This window comes from Azolla caroliniana, unplaced genomic scaffold, assembly GCF_043228905.1.
Source record: "Azolla caroliniana isolate FFs.n. ecotype wild unplaced genomic scaffold, voAzoCaro1.0.p SCAF_16, whole genome shotgun sequence".
NCBI lineage: Eukaryota > Viridiplantae > Streptophyta > Polypodiopsida > Salviniales > Salviniaceae > Azolla > Azolla caroliniana.
This window is the reverse complement of record NW_028230451.1, coordinates 8,332,075-8,352,900: the sequence shown is the minus strand read 5'-3', so window position 1 is coordinate 8,352,900 and position 20,826 is coordinate 8,332,075. Positions and strand designations below refer to the sequence as shown.

The 20,826-nt window shown below is 38.1% G+C and overlaps 1 protein-coding gene across 5 annotated transcripts in view; it reads left to right on the top strand.

The window, feature by feature from the left end:
* Nucleotides 1–3,099: 3,099 nt before the first annotated feature.
* The window catches only part of GCN2 (protein kinase family protein), a 32,618-nt gene continuing 14,891 nt past the window's right edge, over nt 3,100–20,826 (top strand). For 2 of the 5 annotated variants that reach the window (XR_015531195.1, XM_087332455.1), the window contains exons 1-16: nt 3,100–3,432; nt 3,808–3,882; nt 4,043–4,093; nt 4,459–4,564; nt 4,722–4,829; nt 5,896–6,321; nt 6,427–6,519; nt 6,614–6,700; nt 7,886–7,996; nt 8,070–8,190; nt 9,282–9,399; nt 9,509–9,563; nt 9,916–10,103; nt 19,522–19,709; nt 19,794–19,939; nt 20,029–20,275. Coding sequence is in view for 4 of the 5 variants with exons in the window: in XM_087332455.1 (XP_087188581.1) it covers nt 3,314–3,432; nt 3,808–3,882; nt 4,043–4,093; nt 4,459–4,564; nt 4,722–4,829; nt 5,896–6,321; nt 6,427–6,519; nt 6,614–6,700; nt 7,886–7,996; nt 8,070–8,190; nt 9,282–9,399; nt 9,509–9,563; nt 9,916–10,103; nt 19,522–19,709; nt 19,794–19,939; nt 20,029–20,275 (2,239 nt within the window). In the remaining variant the exon portion in view is untranslated. The remainder of the gene's footprint in view (nt 3,433–3,807; nt 3,883–4,042; nt 4,094–4,458; nt 4,565–4,721; nt 4,830–5,895; nt 6,322–6,426; nt 6,520–6,613; nt 6,701–7,885; nt 7,997–8,069; nt 8,191–9,281; nt 9,400–9,508; nt 9,564–9,915; nt 10,104–19,521; nt 19,710–19,793; nt 19,940–20,028; nt 20,276–20,826) is intronic. The other 3 variants (XM_087332453.1, XM_087332452.1, XM_087332454.1) reach the window with 2 other exon arrangements.

Here is a 20,826-nt window from a genome sequence, read left to right as displayed (position 1 = left end):
GTACACCTCATATTTTTGTAAAACTTACCTAATTAATATAAGTCTTTAAGTTAGTGTTTCCCTTGTCGCACAGTAGTGCCATATTGAGCCATAGTTGAACTTTATTATGCCTACATTAACTTATCAACATGTCTAAACTTGCATGATTTCTAATGATCTCCACTCGTAGATCTATCATGTATTTTTATATTTGGAAATTCTCATCAAGTTGAGGAACATGTGATACTAGTGCATCCAATTTTTGTAGAGAGGGTGTATTTGCTTCGTTTTAAGAAGATTCTACAAGTGGAATGCGCAATCCTTCCACTTGTGAACGCGAACGTGTTATAAGAATCAAATATCAAATTATCGTACAATAATGGTGAGCTCAACTATTGCTAAATTATATTACACTATTATGGAGCAAAAGATAACCACATGGGCTGAAAGTACAAGCAAAAGAGCACTTGGGCAAGCAAGATTTAGAACAAAACACTCCATTGTGGATCATTTGGTCACATTGAGAGTAATCATGGAAGAGAGTCGAATACAAGGAAAAACACTTTATTGTTTTGTTTATTTTAAGAAAGCTTTTGATACCATACCATGAAGTGAACTTTGGAAAAGAATGGTAGAGATTGACGCGCCATTAGAGTACCGACTTGTTGTTGCATGCCTATATGAACAAAGTTAAATGCCAACTAAAAATGGATAGTGGATTCTCAAAGCACTTTTTAAGTAACATGGGGGTCAAGCAAGGATGTCCACTATCACCCACACTCTTTGGCTGATGTATTGATAAATTAGAAGAAATGGTGAATAAGGTTGCAAAAGAAGAAGGATTGAATGTCCCCAAATTGATGCAACATGTTATCTTATTACTTCTATAAGCAGATGATGTGGTAGTCTTCTCATATGATGTTGATAGTATGCAAAATCTGCTTGGGGTATTAGAAGAATTTTGGCATAGTAGTGGACTAGCAGTGAATGTGGAGAAAACAAAAATGATAGTAGTGCAAACCATCCAACCTCATCATTACCCTATGCTCACATATAGAGGCGAACATATACCATTTGTTCGAAGCTTTAAATATCTTGGTATTGATGTACCCGCCACAAATAAATGGAGTGCATGCTTTGATTCTAGGCTCCAAGTAGTGGACTAGCAATGGATGTGGAGAAAACAAAAATGATGGTAGTGCAAACCATCCAACCTCATCATTACCTTATGCTCACATATAGAGGTGAACATATACAATTTGTAAGAAGTTTTAAATATCTTGGCATTGATGTACCCGCCACAAATAAATGGAGTGCATGCTTTGATTCTAGGCTCCAAGTCAGTTGGAAATTGTATTACCTTTTGGAGAACCAATGCAACCAAAGTGATACTTGTGGATGGGAAGTAAAACTAATGTTGTTCAATGCCATGGTAACTCAAGTATTGCTTTATGGAGTAGAAGTATGGGGTGGCACCATCTCTCTTAATGCATGGAATGAGATTGAGAAAATTCAAAAGATGTTTTAAAGGAGGCAATTAGGAGTTAAATGCACTGCCTCTTACCAGGTTATGATCTTGGAAACAAGTGTTCGACCCATAGAACTATTGGCACTCCAAAGAGTATATAAATACATTACAAAACTCAAGAATATGTCAAATCATCGATTACCACATCTTGCTTGGAATGTTGGATGCTCGTTGGATGTAAGCTACAAAAGAATCATAAAAGTAAGATTCTCTCATCCGGTTGGGTTGTTGACATAAGGAAATGGTTTAGAAGATGGGGTTTGGATGATCTTTTAGAGCTTTCCGACAATGTTATGCAGTATGTAATGATTGAGGAAAGGTTGGTGGAATAATTAAGGATGAAGTGGGAAGATGCTAAGAGGACAAAGCTAGAATACTACATTGTAAATGTCGACCCTGAATGTTGGTCTCAATATAACGCAAGAATGCCCATTGATCGTATCCAACCTTATCTCATTACCAATATGAGTAGTAATGCTCATAGAGCCCTTACACTACTTCGCACTTGATCTCACAAGTTAGGTATTGAAGTTGCATCATGGTAGAGGATGAATGTCACTTGATCTTCACATGCTCGACATATAGTGCAATTTGTTCAAGATATGTTGACATAGTAAGAGGGAGTGATAACTTAAGTGCCATACTTAAGACACCATCGAGAAGGTTGAGCTCATATGTGTATGCTTTATTCACACATAGAGACTTTGTGCTTCAATGTATGAATACCCCTTCTTAGGAAGGAGACACATATCAACAACACATGTATACTCTGGTCCCATAGGTCAAATTTGGCCTCTTTATGGATGATAAAAATTCTAATTCTAAGTCTAATTCTCATCTCTCATCTCTGTGTATACCAAATTGTTGTATCTTCGGATAACTGACTGTGTACTCTGAGTCTTGCACAACGCTTCCGCAAGAATCTTTTACATGGTCTCAGAGCGTGAGGGTTAGAAGAATTGTCTGTTGCCGACAAAGCGAATCAACTCAGAAACGAAGAGTTTTTTCAGAACAACAAGAACATGGACAAACTCGACCTTTGATACTTTACTCTCTCTCTCTCTCTCTCTCTCTCTCTCTCTCTCTCTATTGGCTACTTAGGAGCAACACTCTACAGATGTTGCAAGTGCGATTAACCTATGGGCAATATCTCTCGTTCTATCTCTCATATTATTCTTCGGCTCTTTCATACCTCCATCATCCGTTTGTCCTTCAAACAGAGCATATTCTACGATCGTATTTCATTGTTACAATGTTCCAATTTAGGTTACATTTATATAAGTACATCCGATCCTTTTACAAGTTATATAGGCACGCGGTCAATCGGTAAGTGTCACTATGTAGATATGGGATTTAGTATTCTATTGACTTGACTACATTCATCTCGCTTCAATTTTGTTGTGAATTCAAATCTCACAATCTCATTTCATTTCATTTCATTTCATTTGATGCAGTCCTGTCGTCTGTCTCTCTTCCTTCGACCAGGCAAGCGTTGATACACAAGACAGACAGACAGACAGACAGACAGAGACAGAAACAGCCACGATCCGAGTCTTGAGATAGTGTGTGTGTGAGAGAGAATCCTCTCCCTCTCTCTCTCTCTCTCTATATATATATATCACACACACACACACACACACACACACACACACACACACACACATTATGCTGCCCACAGGCTTCCTGAGAGGAAGAAGGGGAAGGTGGCGGGGAGCGGTGCGCGAAGGGAGAAGAGAAGAACAAGAGGAAAATAAAAGAATTCAAGAGCGACGGATTAAATAAAGGACCAGGTAAAAGGTCAAAACCATGGCCGGAGGAGGCCGTCGCAAACGATCGAATCAGAAGAAAAGGAATCTTCGACCCAAAGACCATTTCCCATCTCACTGGCAGAACGAATCACCACTCTCTGAGGAGCTGACAGCACTGTAAGTCTCCTCAAGTCTTATGCTAATGTGCATTTGATTTTATTTGTATATCTGTGTAATTGTATTTGTGTATATATGTATGTGTATGTGTGTATATGCATGCGTGTAATTCTATGTGTATGGCTGTGTAATTTTACGTGTAATTGTATGTGTATATCTGTGTAATTTTACGTGTAATTGTATGTGTATATATGCATGTGTGTGCGTGCAATTATACATGCATTTGTGTATTTGTATATATATGTGTGTGTATATGTACCTCTATATGTGTATATTAATTTGTATATTATCTTTATTCTTAGCGTTTTTTCTGACTCAGTTCATGCCTTTTCCGGTCTTTGATTCATTTAAAAAATGATTGATGCTTTACTGCAGGTCAGCTATTTTTCAAGAGGACTTTGCCATTGTTTCCCTAGAAGAGTCTTATACAGAGTTCTCCATATTACTGCAGTAAGTTTGATTGAATTCTTTCACAAAGAATATATTTTGAATGCACAGATGTTGTATCACTTTCTTTCTATATCTATACTGTGTATGTATACACATCTTTATATATTTATCGAGAACTGTCGTAGTTTAATTTCTACTTCTTCTTTGGATGATTATGCAGACCTCATGGTGGAGGCGGTCAAAGCAATGTTTCTGCAGAGCTTTTTGTCAGGTGAACAATCTTTGATAGGAAAAAATCAATCCTTATCATCCAAAGTTTCATTTTCATGCATGTAGTAATAGAACAGTATGAGAAAATACTGCAAAAATTGCAGGAATTTAACAGCCAATTTATTTATTCTTTTGTGTTCTGCTAACTCAAAATCTGTTAAATATATTTCAAAAGAAAAGTTTGAAAAGACTAACTGGTGTTTTAGTGATGAAGGGCACCTTTTCCCTTTTTCTTGCATGAATAATAGGAAAATATCAAAAAATACCTTTATATCTTAGGAGTTTGACATTAGCTTTATGAGAAATGAAGATTCTCCCGTGCATCGGCTGGAAAATTATCATATGGAATAATTCTTCATATATCAGGTGTTTGACAGGATACCCATATAAACCTCCCAAGTTATACCTTAAAGCCAAGGAAGGACTTTCTGAAGATGATTTGCAAGCATTACATTCCTTGCTTATTGATCAAGTATGAATTTCTCAAGTGGCTTTCCTTAATTACTCTAGAATGAATCATTCAGCCCCAAATGCAATTACCGATGAGTATAATAACCGGAAATTTCATGTTATAGTAGCATATCTTAGCATATTGAGCTTACTCATCAATGAAACTGCTGTTTTTGCAGGCAGCATCAATTTCCAGAGAAGGTAGAGTCATGATCTACAATCTAGTGGAAGCTGCACAAGAGTTTTTGTCTGAACATGTTCGAATTGACCTTCAACAAGTTCATGAGGTATCAACTCAGCCAAATGTTTAAGCGTCTTGATGTATTGTTCCTGTATAAAAGTCTATCATTGAATATATCCAATCTAAGGTATAATCTTTTATGTATATCCGATGATCCAATATGGTAATTATATGATTGCAACTCATGTTATGGATGTAATATAATGAAGCTCAACAGAAAATAGTTTTTTCTGGAAATAGTGGTTGTGATGTATGTCAATATTTTCAAGTTTTAGCTTCTCTATCATTGCAACATGGAATTCCGATGGGAAAATGAATCATTCGTATTCATCTTAGGGATAGACCCAACTAACATCAATAAATTGACCCTGAAATGGCTTGTAATAACCTTCCTTCTGGAGCGTGTGGCGAATCTGCTCCCCCCTGAGGTGCTAATTTACCTACCAAAGTATCCCCCGTGTCTACCCAGGATCCTGATTTTACATCTCTCTTGCTTCAGCTGGAAGTAAGTGGATGATATCAATGGACTAGTATGACAGACAGCATTTTGAACAATCCAATCAATTTCTATTGACCACAACACAATATTTTCTATTTAGTGCCTATGTAACCTCAACTAATGGGATGCATTTAGTTGCCGTGCTGCACTTATCCACTTGCTTTTCATTAGTGTTTTGTTCGATTCCATGTTTGCAAATTAGGCTAGGATCATTCTATTTCTTATCTTTTAGATAAGAAATGGGAATTGTGAATAGTTGAAATCTACATGGTGGATGCATTTTCTACATCAAGCAGCATCATAATTCTTCCAATTCTGACAAACCTTTCAATGTGTGTATTCTCTTCTATTATTACAGTTTTAGGTTTTGAGCTCTTTTTAGCATTGCTGTTTTCTTCAATAAATGAATAAATATTAGTCATATGATTTATCACTAATGAAGTTTTCTAGACGTGAAAGTTTGTATTTATGATTTTAACATATCATGTTCTTTTGATGGTACCTCTAAATCATGTATTATACATTTGTGAATCCCTTGTCGAAGCACTTTCGTTTGATTTGATATTGTGTGAAAATTTGAAGTTTACAAGTCATTATTTTCCGTTGGTTTCAGGACAATGGGCAAACAGACAGAATTGTTGATGCTCCCCATGCAGGAGTTTCAGATAGTTCAGAATATACTGCCCAAGATCTAGAACCATCCCTTGTATATGGAGTTGTGGATCTTTTCACTGAACTTGGAATGGAAAGTAATTGGGAAGGAGAATTGCACCAACCGTTACAGAAGGGATTGGAAAAGTTTTCGAGCAATCTTTTTTCAGGAAGACAGGGTTCCTTTGAGGAATTAAATATCCTGAACCTGAATAAAGCTTCACAGAAACCTTTATTATTTGGTTTGGAATCCAGAGTACTAAAGCCACAGGGATTGAACAATAAGAATGATAAAGATGGTAACAGTAATATGTTTAAACCAATTCAGTTTGCCAGTGTCTCTGAACTTCTAAAGAAGATATATTATAATTTGGACCCAAAATATGAGGTATTTTTTACATTGGGATTCATGCCTGTAACGTAAGCGTTGAAAATTGATTTCATAATTAGCTATTTGCAAAGTGTTCTTACTAAATTGGTTACATCCAACCAGCATCAGGAAATAAACAGCAGTGAAGACTCAGAATCTGAATGCAATGTTTCATTTGAAAAAGCTGACAACTCAGTTCGTAAGGACTTCCTTCTTGTACGTTAACTTGTGGTGACCTGATTTTATGATGAACTCTATTAATTCAGTCTAAATTTTTTATCTATTAATGTTTCCTTACACTGCTCTACAGGCACACTTGCTACGCCTTGTTTGTTCTCCGAGGGGGCCTTTACCTCATGCATGGCCATTGCTGCTATCACAACTAGAGAAACTTAATGTGAGTTTGTGACTACTTGTGCCTTTTGTGGAGGTATTCTCTTTTTCTGAGTCTCAAGCTTTCCTTCAATGCATAAGATGCTAATAAGAAAGAACGATATATTAATGTCTTTCAAGAGGCCAAAATGGCCTATAACACCAAACAGGAGATTATATCTTAAGTGTTGTCTTGTCTTTGAGAACAACAAATCAAAATAAAATAAATATTACTCAGTAAATATAAAAGTAAATAAGATAAAAAGAGACGAAAGAATCTGGTTTTCAGCACATATGAGATTCTCAAGTTAGATATATTATAGCTTTTGTCTTTGAAAGACCTCTGGCATACGTCGATCCAAAATGGAGAGGTCTCCGTAGCGAGGGAAGCACGTGTGATGACGGGAGATAATGGCCTTTATCTGTCGATGACAAGGGTGCTGAGGTCGTGGTCCATGGGGCCGGAGCCTATGTGCACGACAAATTGCTATTGCCCCATCTATTGTAACCGATCTATTGTAACCCCTTTGTTATGTCTTGGTCGGGAGCCCATTTGTGTATCCCTTGATTGACTTGTAGCATTAGCAGGAGTGATGGGGCTAAAGAAAGTTGTGATTGTTCTTTGTGGATGAGCTTGTGTTGCTGTACTATTGTCTTTCAACAATTTTTCCCTATGTCTCTTGAGTTGTAGCAAGAAAAGTCCTAGGCACCATTGGTCCTCATATTCCATCATAAGGAAAGAACCAAACTAGAGTTGATTGGAATGCATTATGAAGGTAGATACTCTGTTTTGGAGGAAAAATGGATAGTGCATAAGGCAGCAAGCATTACATTGCTCACCGCTGTCAAAATCTTATGTAACAAAAATATAGGAAGCTGAAAATGGCGAAAAGGAGGGTGTCATTCTCTTTCAGCATCTGCATTCTGCTAGTCTCTACCTGTGAAGCAACAACATGAATCCTTTAAAAGGATGTTTGAATAGTTATAGATCTGGGCTAGAGTTGGTTAACATGGCCTGAAGTAGGTACAGCTTTGTAATACAATGAATTGATAAGCTGCAATTTCAGAGTATCCAAATCAACCTAGTAGGTATGCAAGAGGCCAGGCATCGAGCTAGGAAATTCTAGTTCATATTGATACACATTCTTCATGGATCATGATTCTAGTAAATTGATGTATTATTTTGACTGTATCTATGCTTTATTCACAGATTGTCCCCCAAATTATTTTGGACCTTGTAAGTAGTCAACCTCAACAATTTGATGTGGCCTTCCGTGGGATTTTTGCAGATATACTCCAAGAAACAAATCTATCATCCGGGGTATGAAATGTATATGTTTGATGCAGTACAATTTGTCTATGATGTGTACACCAACTCTCTTTTCTCGCTGTAGGGCCTCACTGCTACCAACAACTTTTGGAATGCAAGTCCGGAGATGGCTGATCGAGATGAAAATGGGCATGCAAACACATTTTCACGTTACTCGAATGACTTTGAGGAACTCTCTCTACTTGGTAAATTATGTTATCATTTTCTAGCTTCACACTGTCAGAAACATCATGATGCAACAGTGTTATAGAAACCCTCAAAACGTAGTTACAAGAGAGGATATATATGCTGAATAACAGTAGTGAGGTTTTACATTGTAAGGAGTCTCACAACTTGTGTTGGGAAGATTTATGAAGGGCATTAATCCTAGATCCCATGTAAATTATGTACATGTAAGTTCATATGAAAGAGGTTAGAATCTTATAATAATTGAAGGTAAGTTGGTGGAACATTTCAAAAGCGGCGGGTGAGAACGTTTTAAAACTAGAAGTGATATGTTTTTCATGTTTAGCTTGCATTATCTTTAGATATCAAAGAGGAATCAGGACCGTAAACCTGATCATGCGTGCGTTGAACTTTAAGCACATTATAGTTATGGTCTTATGAATTTATGTTCTGTTGTGGAACATTTCAAAAGCGGCGGGTGAGAACGTTTTAAAACTAGAAATGATATGTTTTTCATATTTAGCTTGCATTATCTTTAGATATCCAAGAGGAATCAGGACCGTAAACCTGATCATGTGTGCGTTGAACTTTAAGCACATTATAGTTATGGTCTTATGAATTTATGTTCTGTTGTACACTATTGTATTAGACGCTGTCTCACCCATCTTTTCATCCTTGGGCACATGCTCAAAATGAAAAGGTATCTTGTTAAGATCGTATGCAACTCTAGGCTCACTCTTTGGGAAACCATTTTTTAGATTCTAACTGAAAGCTTGCCATTGTGCCCTGTATTTCTTTGTAATAAATTTCAAAAATAGAATTGACTATAAAATCTATAGTCTTCCTTAGGAGATCACATAAAGAGAAATAATTTTACATGAATCCTTAAGCATGCCACCTGGATGTTCTTATACTTCCATAGTAAGACATGCAAGAATTCATTTTTTGATCTATAGCAAACAAAAGAACAAGAAATCTTTGGAGACCACTTCTATGCCAAATTTGATGTCACAGAAGAGCTTGGAAAAGTCTCCTATGATAAATAAAAGGAGAGTATTCTCAATGAATTCTATTGTTAATGAGCTTAAGTTTAATTACTATTTACATTCAGGAAAAGGAGGATTCGGGTATGTTGTTTTATGCAAAAACAAGCTTGATGGACGACATTATGCAATGAAGAAGATCAGATTGTCAGATAAAAGCCCATCTTTGAATAATAAGATTTTGAGGTATTTTCTTTTGTGATGCATGTAATAAAAAAACTCTTTTGGATTTTTGTTGTTCAACTGTAATATTGAAAGACCACATGGTTGATAACTAATTTCCACTTGGTTCCAGAGAGGTCACTACTCTTTCTAGGTTGCAGCACCATCACATTGTGAGATATTATCAGGTAACGAGGTTCTATTATTTTCTTTAGTGTGTCATATTCTATGACACATGCAGTTTTAAAATGTGGTTTAAATTTGAAAGACAAATTATGTTGTTGATTATGAAGGGTTTGAGTTTGTGTGCGTGTACCTATATAGATATATATGAGCTGTGCTATTCTTCCTGGGAAAATTTGATGTTTTTGTAGATGTTCAATGGATCGATTGCACTTTTTGCAACCAATTCTATTTGTAATACTTTAAGTATCACATACACTTAAAATGTAATGAACCTATTGTATATCAAGCCCAACAGTATTCGGGTTTTTAACTATTGTGCATTTGAAATATGATTACTGACCACACTTTATGCAGGCTTGGTTTGAGTCTGTCCTTGGAGTCACGAATCCAAGTGCAGAAATAGAAGCATCTAATTACAGTGAATCTGAGAATTTAGACCTAAGCTTCAAACCACTAGTTCCCAAAGGTGCAATCTTAAGTGATTTTGAAGAGAATTTAGAGGAGAGGACATATCTCTATATCCAAATGGAGTATTGCCCCAGGTTTGATTCCCATATTTGCATCTCTATACACCTTGTTAGTATATTTATCATCCTGCAAAAGCTACCTGCATTATGTAATGTTAGTTTTAATGTGACATTACAAAATACTATCTTTGGTTCAAAATATATTTCCTTTTTTGTGGAGTGGGTCAAAGGGCCATAACATATTTTCTGTATCTGCTTATACACCAGATTAGTTCTGTGCATGTGCATGTAGTAAATGTATCTCCGATGGAGTATATCTTACATTATATAAACTTCTTTTGCTTATATTTTGAAGTTCTAAAGTTATTATCTTTTGCTATCTCTTGTCGTAGATTGAGAAAAATGCAGGGGGCTTATGAGAATTTTTTTGCTTTGAATTTGGTGTACGAGCCTTATTGAAGAAGTAAGAGCCCATAAAAGCATAATCTTTTGTTAATTTGTGGATTTACAGAAAGCCTTTGACACTATACTCCGACCCAGTTCATTTAGTGAATCCAAGAACTTACAAGTCCTGGTAGACATACAATGGGGAATCTATGCACTATATGAATCAGCATTAGAAACCAAGTGTGCTCCTAGTCTGTGGTCAGAGGTCATGGATAGCATTATTGGACGGAAACAAACTGCCAAATATCATCCACTTTTTTCGGTTTTTACATAGATGAGGTATCTAAGTACACAAAGAAATTAGGTAGTTCAGGATCATGCTTGCAGAGATAACCAAACTGATATTACTATGTGCTGATGACATTGTGTTGATTTCTACCTGTGGAGGAACCATACAGCCATCTCGATATTTTAAAGTCATTGTTGCTAAACCTTGATAAAACGTAAGTGATGAGTTCGACAGCACCCAAACATGGGTAACAAGGTGAATTCATGTTGGGAGAGGAAAGGTGGTATACATATGATCCTACACATACCTAGGGGTAACATTTATAGGGCCTCAGTTTTCCCTACGGCATGTTGCTTGTTGTCATGAAGTCTAGTTTAACTTATTTCCTCCTATGCATTTCCCACATCACGACATTGTGCTCAACTTTCTCATATATGCAAACCTTGGTGCCCTTAAAAGACAATGTGCACACATATAGCTCCAAGAACCACAATTAAAATTGTGGTGTAATACACTTGTTAGACTAACTCTCTTCTATGGGGTAGAAAATTGCGAATCGAGCTTTCATAGACACAAAACTGGAGAGATTGAGCTGCGATCAGAGCATCTCCAATAGTGCCCAAGACACTTTTCTGATCTGTGACTGGTAGTTTTGTGAGCTCCCAAAGCAAAGGTACTCAAGATTGGGATTTATGTCTTAATAATAGTTGGCAGAACATAGTGATAATTGTTGTTGGGATGCCTGCTGGAATGGTTGCATTTATATGGGATAAATATAAATTCACAACCCCCACAATATAGGTTAGATTGTCTACATTTGGACATGCCAGAGTGGAAAAGAATAGAGTGATCTGAATGATATCATTAAATTGGATAACGAAAGAGTGTGGTTCAGCCTGTTGTAGGATAGATCTTTCATGAAGCCAGCTTCTTGTGTGACAGCGCAGCTCATGGCCTCTTCAGATTAGTTGGAGATAGGTGGGTATGAATGCAAATCTATGGAAGAATATATCTGCTAATTGTGCCATTGGGATGTGGAATCAAAAGGACAATATGTTACCACTGTAATGTTTTCTATTGAATAAGAGAGATATACCATTGCCTCTTTGGAGAAGGCTTTGGCCCACTTTGCAAGGTAATGGATTATGAAGATCAATGATTCTTGGGCTTGTTCTTTCTCGAAATCAAGATACATAAAAGTTGTTGGATAAAAATACAATCAGGAAACCTCATCAGAGAATCACGCCAACTTTCTTTAGCTCCATCACTCCTCATGCGACAAGTTAATCAAGGGCAACACAAGTAGGGCCTTGACCAGAACATTTGAATGAGGTTATAATAGATTGGGAAATTGCAATTTTTTATGCAAGGAGGCCATGTCCTTCGACACCACAAACTCGTCACCCGTTATTGACACATCAAGGCCTGACATCAAAAGTGCTTCCCTTGCTTCAAAGATCTCCATCTTGGATTGGCTCATAGAGAACTTTTAAAGATAGTTTCAGCTGTGTAAGCTCAAAATGTTGAATGCATATCTAACGAGATTCATTGGATCCTTACACAGTTTTACTAATTTATCCCTGTTTATTTTGGTTTGTTCTTCCCAAAGATGAGATACCATTTGGAATATCTTGTTCAACCCTTAATGCGTCATTATTAAGTTGTTGGGAATAAAGGGCCATCGTGCCTTTTATTAGTGCACTAGTGTGAACGCACTCGTAGCACACTTAAGACTTGTATATACATAATATCTAAGAACCAAAAAAGAGGTACACTCTTTGTACCCAAGACAACATGCATCTCTCTCTCACTCAGACTCTCTCCCTTTCTGTTTTCAATTCCATTTTCAGCCAGCTGGTTGCCTTGAAATTCATCATTGATGATGAGTTTAAGTCCACGTTTTTACTTTGCACCTTACCAGAAAGTTGGGATACTTTCAGGACTGCTATGAGCAATTCAAATGCGATGTGTCAAAGGGGTAAAGCCTACAGATATGGACGAAGATGATTGGCAAGAGTTGAACGAGCTTGCACGCTCGACTATTGAGTTGTCGATTTTTGATGCCTTGCTTTCTAATATCGAAGGTTTGGACTCCGCCTATTCTATATGGACTAGACTAGAGGAATTGTATGCCCAAAAGACGGCAACTAGCAAAGTTTATTGGCTTAAGAAACTTATGGATTTGCTTATGACAGAGGGCACACCCATGTCAACTCACCTGAGTGAGTTCAATTCCATTTTCAGCCAGCTGGTTGCCTTGAAATTCATCATTGATGATGAGTTTAAGGCCACGTTTTTACTTTGCACCTTGCCAGAAAGTTGGGATACTTTCAGGACTGCTATGAGCAATTCAAATGCGATGTGTCAAAGGGGTAAAGCCTACAGATATGGACGAAGATGATTGGCAAGAGTTGAACGAGCTTGCACGCTCGACTATTGAGTTGTCGATTTTTGATGCCTTGCTTTCTAATATCGAAGGTTTGGACTCCGCCTATTCTATATGGACTAGACTAGAGGAATTGTATGCCCAAAAGACGGCAACTAGCAAAGTTTATTGGCTTAAGAAACTTATGGATTTGCTTATGACAGAGGGCACACCCATGTCAACTCACCTGAGTGAGTTCAATTCCATTTTCAGCCAGCTGGTTGCCTTGAAATTCATCATTGATGATGAGTTTAAGTCCACGTTTTTACTTTGCACCTTGCCAGAAAGTTGGGATACTTTCAGGACTGCTATGAGCAATTCAAATGCGATGTGTCAAAGGGGTAAAGCCTACAGATATGGACGAAGATGATTGGCAAGAGTTGAACGAGCTTGCACGCTCGACTATTGAGTTGTCGATTTTTGATGCCTTGCTTTCTAATATCGAAGGTTTGGACTCCGCCTATTCTATATGGACTAGACTAGAGGAATTGTATGCCCAAAAGACGGCAACTAGCAAAGTTTATTGGCTTAAGAAACTTATGGATTTGCTTATGACAGAGGGCACACCCATGTCAACTCACCTGAGTGAGTTCAATTCCATTTTCAGCCAGCTGGTTGCCTTGAAATTCATCATTGATGATGAGTTTAAGTCCACGTTTTTACTTTGCACCTTGCCAGAAAGTTGGGATACTTTCAGGACTGCTATGAGCAATTCAAATGCGATGTGTCAAAGGGGTAAAGCCTACAGATATGGACGAAGATGATTGGCAAGAGTTGAACGAGCTTGCACGCTCGACTATTGAGTTGTCGATTTTTGATGCCTTGCTTTTTTATATCGAAGGTTTGGACTCCGCCTATTCTATATGGACTAGACTAGAGGAATTATATGCCCAAAAGACGGCAACTAGCAAAGTTTATTGGCTTAAGAAACTTATGGATTTGATTATGACAGAGGGCACACCCATGTCAACTCACCTGAGTGAGTTCAATTCCATTTTCAGCCAGCTGGTTGCCTTGAAATTCATCATTGATGATGAGTTTAAGGCCACGTTTTTACTTTGCACCTTGCCAGAAAGTTGGGATACTTTCAGGACTGCTATGAGCAATTCAAATGCGATGTTTCTTTATGCTGATGTAGAGAGTTCTCTACTCATGGAAGAGATGAGTCGGCAAAATAAGGCATCCAATAAGTCCTCTAGTGCGTTGCATATGAGGGGTAGGTCACAACAAAGAGGCAAATCTGATAGTTATGGCCGTAGTAAATCACGTGGTAAAGATGTAGAATGCCATCACTGTGGCAAAAAGGGTCACTTTAAACGTGATTGGTTTAAATGGAAGAAAGAGAGGAAAGGGCAAGAAGATAGATGATTTCATAGAAGAAAAGAGAGACATTCAACCGAGGAAAGGCAATACTAAAATTCAAGAGGTGAATGTAGTCACTCATGACAGTGATAGTGGAAATGATGTACTCTTTGTTTCATCATGCCATAGAGAACATGCTTTACTTGCAGATACGGATGGTGACATGCACACTTGGATACTCGATTCCGGTGCTTCTTTTCACGTCACCCCTCATCGTGAGTTGTTTTCAGATTACATAGGGGGTCGACATGGTGTTGTCCATCTTGGGGACAACTATGCATGTGAAATTGCAGGTATTGGCACTGTGCAATTACAGTTTCAGCATGGTTTTGCTTTCACACTTCAGCATGTACGGCATGTACCTCAGCTCAAGAAGAGCTTGATTAGCACACGACAGCTAGATGATGATGGATTTCACACAACCTTTGGTGATGGGAAATGGAAGATTTGTAAGGGATCTAGAGTTATTGCCAAGGGTAGTAAAAGTGATACTTTGTATCCTCTCCATGTATCTAGTGTGAGTGACCATGTTGTTGCCATAACCGAGCAGCGTAGTGTTTCTTTGTGGCATGGCCGGTTGGGACACATGAGTGAAACTGGTATGAAAGTATTGTCTCGTTTGGGTTACTTGCCATGTCTTCGTTATGCTGATTTTGAACATTGTGATCATTGCATTTATGGTAAATATGTACAAACATCTCATAAAAAGTCTCTTTCGCTGAAGTCGTCCCCGCTTGAGTTAGTACATTCAGATGTATGTCAGATGCCAGCGCTATCATTCGGAGGAAAGAAATACTTAGTCACTTTTGTCGATGATGCTACACGGAAGGTATGGGTTTACGAATAGGAAGTGCTCGACAAGTTTCAAACATTTTTGGCATTAATTGAGAATCAAATTGATAAGACACTTAAGTGTCTTCGCTCTGAAAATGGTGGGGAATATGTGTCCAAGGCTTTTCAAGCATTTTGTGACAGCAAAGGGATAAAGAGGGAACTCACTGCCCCTTATAATCCACCCCAAAATGGAGTTGGAGAGCGTATGAATCGGACTATTCAAGATAAGGTCCGTACTATGCTGTCTCATGTTACGTTACCCCATGGTTTTTGGGCAGAGGCTGTTATGACAGCTGTTCACTTGATTAATCGGTCACCTAACAGGTCTTTGGGAGGGGGAATACCCCAAGAAGTATGGTCGGGCAATCCACCTTCATATGCTCACTTGAGAGTGTTTGGCTGTGAGGCTTTTCTGCACGTTCGTAAAGAAGAACGCAACAAACTTGAGCCAAAGTCCTGCAAATGTATTTTCCTAGGATACGGTGATGAGGGTGAAATGGGCTATAGATTGTGGGATCCCGAGAAAAGAAAAATAGTACGCAGTAATGATGTTATCTTCCGGGAAAATTGCATGCATAAACAACCCAAAAAGACCGAGGAAGTACGGAGGGTTGTATTCCGAGAAGAAATACCTTTTAGACAGAAAAATGTGCCCGCTGTACAGCAGCAAACACCTGCTGTAAACTTACCTGCAAATGCAGAAAATGAGGCTGGAAATGATCAGCCAGCCTTTGCCAATAATGATGAGCCAATGGACAGACAGGACAACAAGAAATGGTATAAAGCCATGTTGTCAGAGATGGAATCTCTTGAGAAAAATGACACTTGGGATTTGGCGCAGTTGCCTAAAGGGCAGAAAACACTTCCATGCAAATGGGTTTATAAAATGAAGGTCATTTCTGATTCCTTGCCAAAGTACAAAGCAAGATTGGTTGCAAAAGGATACAAGCAGGAATATGGAGTTGATTTTGATGAGATCTTCTCGCCTGTAGTCAAGATGACTACATTAAGAATCATTTTGGGCTTAGTTGTAGCTGAAGATATGGAGCTCATACAGATGGATGTGAAGACCACCTTTTTACATGGCGATCTACATGAAGACATATATATGCAGCAGCCTGAAGGTTTTGTGGCTAAAGGCAAAGAGAAGATGGTTTGTATGCTCAAAGGAGTTTGTATGGGTTGAAACAAGCACCAAGAGAATGGTATCATAAATTTGATGCATTTATGCAGTCTCAAGGTTTTCGTAGAAGTCAAGTGGACCACTACTTGTACACCAAGAAGGCAGGAGATGGCAGCCTGATTATCTTGGTTTTGTATGTTGATGATATGTTGATTGCTGGCAAGGATGTTCATGCCTTGAATTCATTGAAGCAAAGCCTTCATGGCAGCTTTGATATGAAGGATCTTGGTGATGCAAATCACATCCTTGGCATGCGAATACTCCGAAACCGGTCGAAAGGGGTACTCTTTCTATCTCAGCAGGAGTATATCTCTAAGGTTTTGCAACGTTTCAATATGGAGGGGGGGGGGGAAACAATTGGGGTTCCATTACCTCCATATTTGAAACTCAGTGCAGAAGACAGCCCTACATCTGATGATGAGAAGGCTGAAATGGCTAAGGTTCCATATGCTTCAGCCGTTGGCAGTTTGATATATGCGATGGTTGCTACACGCGCTGATATTGCCTTTGCAGTGGGAGTGGTTAGTAGGTATATGGCAAATCCCGGCAAAAAGCATTGGGAAGCGGTGAAAGGTATTATGAGATACCTCAAAGGCACAAAGGACTTGGGCATTTGCTTTGGAAAGCAAAAGGCATCTGTCGTTGGTTTTACGGATGCGGACTATGCTGGTCACGCAGACTGCAGGAAGTCTACTTTTGGGTATGTGTTTACTTTCACAGGAGGAGCGGTCTCTTAGATCTCCAGACTACAGAAGTGTGTTGTATTGTCTACTACAGAGGCAGAGTATGTTGCTGCCACTGAGGCATGCAAAGAGGCTTTATGGCTTTCATATCTAGTGAGAGATCTTGGCATTACAGAGTTACCTATTCTTTATTGTGACAGCCAGAGTGCTATCATGCTAGCTCGGAATCCCGTCTTTCATGCAAAGACAAAGCACATAGAGGTGAAGTATCACTTCATCAGAGATGTACTTGACAGCAAGAACATTGAGCTTGTCAAAGTGCATACAAATAATAGTCCTGCAGATCTTCTCACGAAGGGTCTTCCAGCTGAGCGATTTGCTCACTGCCGACAGATGATGGGAGTTGGATAGATGTATGCAGTTCAGCTTTGTACATACTTGGACTTAGCTGACTTTCTTTATTTTCTCTCATGGCACATTGCCTTTAGGTGGGAGGTTGTTGGGAATAAAGGGCCATCGTGCCTTTTATTAGTGCACGAGTGTGAACGCACTCGTAGCACATTTTTGACTTGTATATACATAATATCTAAAAACCAAAAAAGAGGTACACTCTTTGTACCCAAGACAGCGTGCATCTCTCTCTCTCACTCAGACCCTCTCCCTCTCTGTTTTTGACATAAACCCTAATTCTCGTGCTGCCTTCATAAGTTGCCTTAGTTACATTTTCAGCCCCTAGTCACTGACATAGTTCAAGCTAGCCAAGCATGACTAAAGATATTGCAGTTTAACCTAGTAAAGTTTGACTGAAGATTGTGCTAAGCAAACATGGGCAACATATAACTAAGCTCTTAAGCGCAATAGAGATATATGAAAATCGATTGGGAAAAAGAAAAAGAAAGTAATATTATTGTCTATGGAAGGCCAATATAACCTACGTGATCAACGGATTTTTGGAAATGTATAAAACTGACATAATTGTATCTTAGCATAAATGTGATAGATGGTTTGTAAATAAATTAATAGCTATAATTGAGGTTTGCCTTAAGTAAGTAAGTTCTTGAATATTCTAGATCAAAACGTTTACTATTATGTGGCCTATGACCTCCACGATGGGCAATGCCTACTTTTTACCTTTTTGAGGTAGTGAGGTCATGGTTTTGTGCAACAGAGAGCTTAGCTCTTTTAAGGGCGAATCCTGTAGGGCATGTTGTATTGCTAGTTGAGCTCTTGAGGGCGGATGTTGGTGAATGTGCTTCTCTGTTACAAGCTGTAGACAGAATCACTGGCAGAAGCTGATATTTGTTCCAGACCATATCTCCCTATCTCTATCCACAATTACTGTGATGACATTCAAATCTATCCCATTATGCTATGCATGCTATGTGAGAGGTAGTTATGAATGTGGCTGGGGCAGGCAACAAAACCATCTGGTGTTATATGCAAGAAATTGTCCTTGTAATGTTGCATTCTTGTGCCTAGGGGGGAGTGGTGGGTTCACCCCAGCTCATTTTGTAGTCAGCTTTGCAATGTCCATTTTGATTAGATGATTCAATTATTTGGGGATTAGATCCAGAAAGGGTCAGTCAAGACTGTATTGGAACGATGCCAGATCATCTATTTCAATGCCACAAGGTAATCAATTGTACAGGGTCGTTATGGCATAGGGTCCACATTTGCATGCTTAGGTAACTAAATTAGTGGCTGCATCACATTTTTCCTTTTACACTTGTTTCAACATCAAGGATGCACCGTGAATCTGGCGAATCACTATTACAGCACTTGGGAGAGTCCATACATCATGCACTGGAGCTGTTGTATTGGTATTGCAACACTTGGGACAGTGCTTACTGGTTGATCCACTTATTATCTGTAAAAGTCAATTACACATCTGTGGGTATAAGTGAGAATCAATTTATTAAACATCAATGCATGAGACCATGTTTCATCACTGCTGAAAATGTCTCTCCAAAATTTACTATTGCTGCCTTTAGACAACCACATGCTATAGATACTAATCCATGCATTGTACAATGGAAAGCAACTTGTTTTGTTTTGGTTCCACTCCACTATGTTTGATATGCAATACTTTCTGGACTTGTGGTTTGTGGAATCTTCTTGTAGTATTTTATGGGTTGCATGTAAGTTTCATATAGAGTGTTAAATGAGAGTGTTAAATGTTTTGTATCATATGTGAAATTTTCATGTGCATTTTTGACAATAAAACCATGTTAGAGACTATCATAGATCTTGTCTAGCTCATTGATAGTGATTTTCATTAGTTGCTAACTTGTAGTACAATTTTAATGATGGTGGATTACCAAATGTTGTAGGACATTAAGAGAAATACTTGATGAGCCTGAAGAAGCATTGGATGATGTGACTTCTTGGAGAATGTTTCGGCAAATTGTGGAAGGGTTAGCCCATATTCATGGACAACGGATAATTCATCGAGATCTGACTCCCAATAACATATTTTTTGATGTATGTGATGCTATCAAGATTGGAGATTTTGGACTAGGTAAATCTCAATGGAATTCACTTTGTAGTTGTTTTAAATACACACATAAACAAAGTTTACTCGTGAGCTGCTGCTTGTTCTCAGCGAAGTTTACAAGTTTAGAGCAGACAGATAAAGAACCACTCCTGAGTGATATAAACACCGGTTCTCTGGATGGAACGGGTCAAGTTGGCACTTATTTCTATACAGCTCCAGAGATTGCACAAGGATGGCCAACCATTGATGAGAAGGTATCTCCTAGACAACACCCATTTATATTGATGAATAGAACATGTATGTTTCTTAATTTTGAACTCTAAAATAAACTGTCAAATTGCAGGTTGATATGTATAGCTTAGGAGTGATTCTGTTTGAACTTTGGCATCCTTTTAAAACTTCCATGGAAAGGTATATAACATTGAATGATTTGAAAACAAAAGGTTTACCACACTCGTGGGTTCTAGAATATCCGCAACAAGCAGCACTAGTGCAAAGCCTCATGTCAGCAAATCCTGCAGATCGCCCATCTGCTATGCATGTGCTAAGAAATTGTTTGCCACCTCGAATGGAAGATGAAGCACTTTATGGTAAGAATTGTCTATGCATACGTATACATATGTGTTAAATACTGTACATATTAATGATCTATAGTAGATATTCACATAATTTGCGTTTGATACATCAGTAAATAATTTTGAATATTCAAGAAAGAACACGATAATTCAGTAAATAATTTTGAATATTCAGTAAATAATCATCATTCTGTGTGCAATGATGAAAAAGAAATCTGGGTAAGAAGGTGCAAGTAAACTTTTTCAAGTCTATAGGAAAAGCACGATAGCCTGTTTGTCACTGAAATGCTCACTTTTGATGCCACATTATTCAATGTCACAAACCAAAACTAATTGTGAATGGTTATTATATTGTCTTTGTAATGTCGATCAGCTGTAAATATAAACAACCCAGAGTGGATGGATATAGAGTGTTAAGCTTTAAGAAGGCAATGAATAAACTTTTCAAGTCTATGGGAAAACCTACAAGGACAAAACCCTATTTGTGGGCTGAATTGTCCACTTTCTATGACACATTAATAGATGCTACTTACCAAAACATGAAAGCTAATGTGAATGTGATTATA